General features: G+C 33.9%; 1 protein-coding gene across 1 annotated transcript in view; it reads left to right on the top strand.

Moving 5' to 3' along the window:
- Nucleotides 1-3,104, top strand: part of onecut3b (one cut homeobox 3b) — a 39,900-nt gene extending 36,796 nt beyond the window's left edge. Inside the window, exon 2 of the mRNA XM_016230982.1 lies at nucleotides 2,815-3,104. Within this exon, the coding sequence (XP_016086468.1) occupies nucleotides 2,815-3,104 (290 nt within the window). The remainder of the gene's footprint in view (nucleotides 1-2,814) is intronic.
- The last annotated feature ends 1,343 nt before the right edge of the window (nucleotides 3,105-4,447 follow it).

Here is a 4,447-nt window from a genome sequence, read left to right as displayed (position 1 = left end):
ACACACACACACACACACACACACACACACACACACACTTAATATTGGTTTGGTCTTCACTACTACAAATATATTGGTCAAATAAATGTCAAATGCACATTAAATGCATAGACCTGCAAAATGCACACTCTAAAAAAATAAACATCTTTATTGACATTGATGGTTCCATGAAGAACCTTTAACATCTATGGAAACATTAAATGTAGTGGAAAAGGTTCTTTAGATAATTAAAATATTCTTCACACTAATAAATAAATGGTTCTTTTTAGAACGGTTCACTGAAAGGTTATTTGGGGAACCAAAATGGTTCTGCTAGAAAACCCCCTCTTGGAGGCTTTATTTTTAAGGTAACGTAGAATTTTATGCAGTATTTTAGTCTGTGTTTTTATTCTTTGTATATTGCACATTTTGGCATATCTAGGGACAGTACAGGCAATATACTAAGTTACTAAAGTAGTAAGTTATAGAAGTAAGTTAGCGTGCAATTCTGAACAAATGACTATTCTATAAATAGTAGAAAGACTCAAATGATGTCCCTTCCTGTGCATTATTTCATCTAAGGTGGCAGGTATATTGTTTCAGGGGTTTATAAGCTCAGAGACATAAACTGTTCAGATAAATAAATTTATTTTTTTTAATATATCAACATTTATACCCAGATAACAGGGAACATTCTCAAAACGCTCTGACAAGGTTCTCTTAATAATGTTCTCAAAACTTTAGCATAAAAACATTATTTCTACATCGTTCATGGAACATTTTCTAAAACATTTTAGTTGGCTGTTCATCTAACGTTTTTTTAAATGTTACTACTTGTTTCAAAATGTGCAGGGAACATTCAAAAGTAACCCACATGTAAAAATACTATAGTAAGTTATAGTAAATACTATAGTGTTTTTGAACCATACTATAGTCAAGTACTTGAATACAGTTGTTTGTGGTAATTCTATAGTTGCTGTCGTAATATAACAATTATAGTAATATAAAAAATTACTTTACCCAATACTGTACTAAGTTTAAGTCTACAACTAGAAGTTACAATACTCTAGTTAACTGTAGCAAAAACTAAAGTATACTACAGTATTTATTATAGCTTATCAGTTCACTGTGGTTAATACAACAGTATGCTAAACAAAGTGTTGTAAATACTGTAATATATACAGTATAATACACTTTACTATAGTATGGTTCAAAAACACTATAGTAGTTACTATAAATTAAATTATGTGGGAACATTCCTATATTGTTTGCAAAATTATAAAATGCAATGTTTGCCTAACCAAGAGAAAAAACGTTTTTAAAGCTGGATGTTTTGAATGTTCCGAGAACATTCAGAAATAGCCATTTCATAACTCAATGGGAAAGTTCTTAGGACATATTTTAGTTAGCTGGGTATAAATTGATATAGTGTGAAGAGAAAAACCAATATTAATGGTTTATAGATTTTTTAAAATAGTACTTCTGACTAGCTATATACTGCTTTAAAGTGTTAATCATGTTTTTTTTTTACCATCAGTTTTGAAGTATTATATTTAAGCTTGCAGAACACAAAAAGTACTGCTTTCACTGAATGACTCCCGGTTTCCTTCATCAGCTTTATTCTGGATGCATGAGTTTATGCACGTTTAATTCTTGTATTTTCACTCGTCTCTTTCTCTGTGTCTCCTCCTGGCAGCCTGCAAAAGAAAGGAACAGGAGCAGCACAAAGACAGAAACATGGTGCCCAAGAAGCAGCGTCTGGTCTTCACCGACCTGCAGCGCCGAACGCTCATCGCCATCTTCAAGGAGAACAAGCGTCCCAGCAAAGAGATGCAGATCACCATCTCGCAGCAGCTGGGCCTGGAGCGTTCTCAAAACTTTAGCATAAAAACATTATTTCTACATCGTTCATGGAACATTTTCTAAAACATTTTAGTTGGCTGTTCATCTAACGTTTTTTTAAATGTTACTACTTGTTTCAAAATGTGCAGGGAACATTCAAAAGTAACCCACATGTAAAAATACTATAGTAAGTTATAGTAAATACTATAGTGTTTTTGAACCATACTATAGTCAAGTACTTGAATACAGTTGTTTGTGGTAATTCTATAGTTGCTGTCGTAATATAACAATTATAGTAATATAAAAAATTACTTTACCCAATACTGTACTAAGTTTAAGTCTACAACTAGAAGTTACAATACTCTAGTTAACTGTAGCAAAAACTAAAGTATACTACAGTATTTATTATAGCTTATCAGTTCACTGTGGTTAATACAACAGTATGCTAAACAAAGTGTTGTAAATACTGTAATATATACAGTATAATACACTTTACTATAGTATGGTTCAAAAACACTATAGTAGTTACTATAAATTAAATTATGTGGGAACATTCCTATATTGTTTGCAAAATTATAAAATGCAATGTTTGCCTAACCAAGAGAAAAAACGTTTTTAAAGCTGGATGTTTTGAATGTTCCGAGAACATTCAGAAATAGCCATTTCATAACTCAATGGGAAAGTTCTTAGGACATATTTTAGTTAGCTGGGTATAAATTGATATAGTGTGAAGAGAAAAACCAATATTAATGGTTTATAGATTTTTTAAAATAGTACTTCTGACTAGCTATATACTGCTTTAAAGTGTTAATCATGTTTTTTTTTTACCATCAGTTTTGAAGTATTATATTTAAGCTTGCAGAACACAAAAAGTACTGCTTTCACTGAATGACTCCCGGTTTCCTTCATCAGCTTTATTCTGGATGCATGAGTTTATGCACGTTTAATTCTTGTATTTTCACTCGTCTCTTTCTCTGTGTCTCCTCCTGGCAGCCTGCAAAAGAAAGGAACAGGAGCAGCACAAAGACAGAAACATGGTGCCCAAGAAGCAGCGTCTGGTCTTCACCGACCTGCAGCGCCGAACGCTCATCGCCATCTTCAAGGAGAACAAGCGTCCCAGCAAAGAGATGCAGATCACCATCTCGCAGCAGCTGGGCCTGGAGCTCTCCACCGTCAGCAACTTCTTCATGAATGCACGCCGCAGATGCGTGGACCGCTGGCAGGACGAGCATGCGGTCAGTCCCGGGCCCGGCACCTCGGCGACCACTTTCTCCAAGGCTTGAGCGTCTCGGATGCGGAGAAACCCGTGCCAGATGCAACATCTGGGCAGCAGCAGCAGCTGATGATGATCTACGGCGCCCATCAAACCTCTTCCGTGCACGGCGGATGTGCATGAATCATTTGCATTTGTCAAATCAAACGTATTCTTTTTATTCATTAGTCCTTCTTATCGTGGATATTTCGGCCATTCCCCCACCTGTGCTTGATATTTGAGCTGAAACATCTCTCATCTCAGTCTCTGGATTGGCCGAGCAGAATTTTCTCTCTCTCATAGAGCAGAAGAACGAAGGAAAAGAAGGCAATACGTATTTTAGCACACAACCCTTGGTTTTCGACTCCTTGACCTTTGACCTGCCCTTGACATTAAAAATATATATCTAGATATTCATATGGCGGTAGTCTGTACTTTCACTGCCAGCGTGGCGCCTTGTTCTTGCTCCAGCACAATGATAAAGGGATGCAAAGAATCAATCAGTCCTCTGTATTTGCTCCTAAAGAATCATTTTACCGTAGGGGTTTTACAGAGTGCTTCATCTGCACAGAGCAATGGCGCCACCTCCTGGAAAACCCCAGAAACTCACGCTTCGTCTGCTGCAGGACATGCTGCCTTCAAGCCAGTGCTGTTTTAGCATTACTCATATACTATTATAGTTTTTAAGTTCGTTTTTAAAATTAAAACTTCAGTTTTAGATTTTAATTTGACATTTTTTGTCATTTTTTTACTTTTTAAAAAGTACGTCTATGTAGTTTTTATTAATTTATTTCAGTTTGTTTTAGTATCATTGATATACTTTTATTTATATTTGTAATGTTTTTATTTTTATATTTCCTGTTTTCATTATAATTTAGGTTATTTTTATATGTAAGTTTTTAGTTTGTTTTTAATGTCTGCATTGTTTTTATTAATTTTAGTATAATTCATATACTGTTACGTTTTCATTTGAAAGTTTTAGCAATTTTGTTGCTATACAGTCAGCATTTGAGCTTTCTAATTTTTATTTATTTTTAAATATGTTTATAAAGATTTTATTCATTTTTATTTCAGTTAAGTTAAACTAAATGAAAATTAAAACTGGCTAAAATAAAATAAGTTGTAATATTTAATTTTATTTCCATTAACATTTATTTTATTTCAAGTACTGATTTTTCATGTATATATTGTTTTAGTTATAGTTAACGACAATAATAATCCTGCATCAAGTCAAAAAAGAATGAGTATTTAGCATTTTCCCGTTATTTTCATTGCAATTTCCAAACTCTTATGCAGGAGCGTCCCATAAAGACTTGAAGGCAGCATGAATCTGTCAGATATCAGGATTTTTATCACCCATGAGCTTTTTTCATA

Source organism: Sinocyclocheilus grahami, unplaced genomic scaffold (assembly GCF_001515645.1).
Source record: "Sinocyclocheilus grahami isolate Dianchi unplaced genomic scaffold, SAMN03320097.WGS_v1.1 scaffold381.1, whole genome shotgun sequence".
NCBI lineage: Eukaryota > Metazoa > Chordata > Actinopteri > Cypriniformes > Cyprinidae > Sinocyclocheilus > Sinocyclocheilus grahami.
Note: the sequence above shows the minus strand (reverse complement) of the source record. Positions and strands in the feature narration are given on the sequence as shown.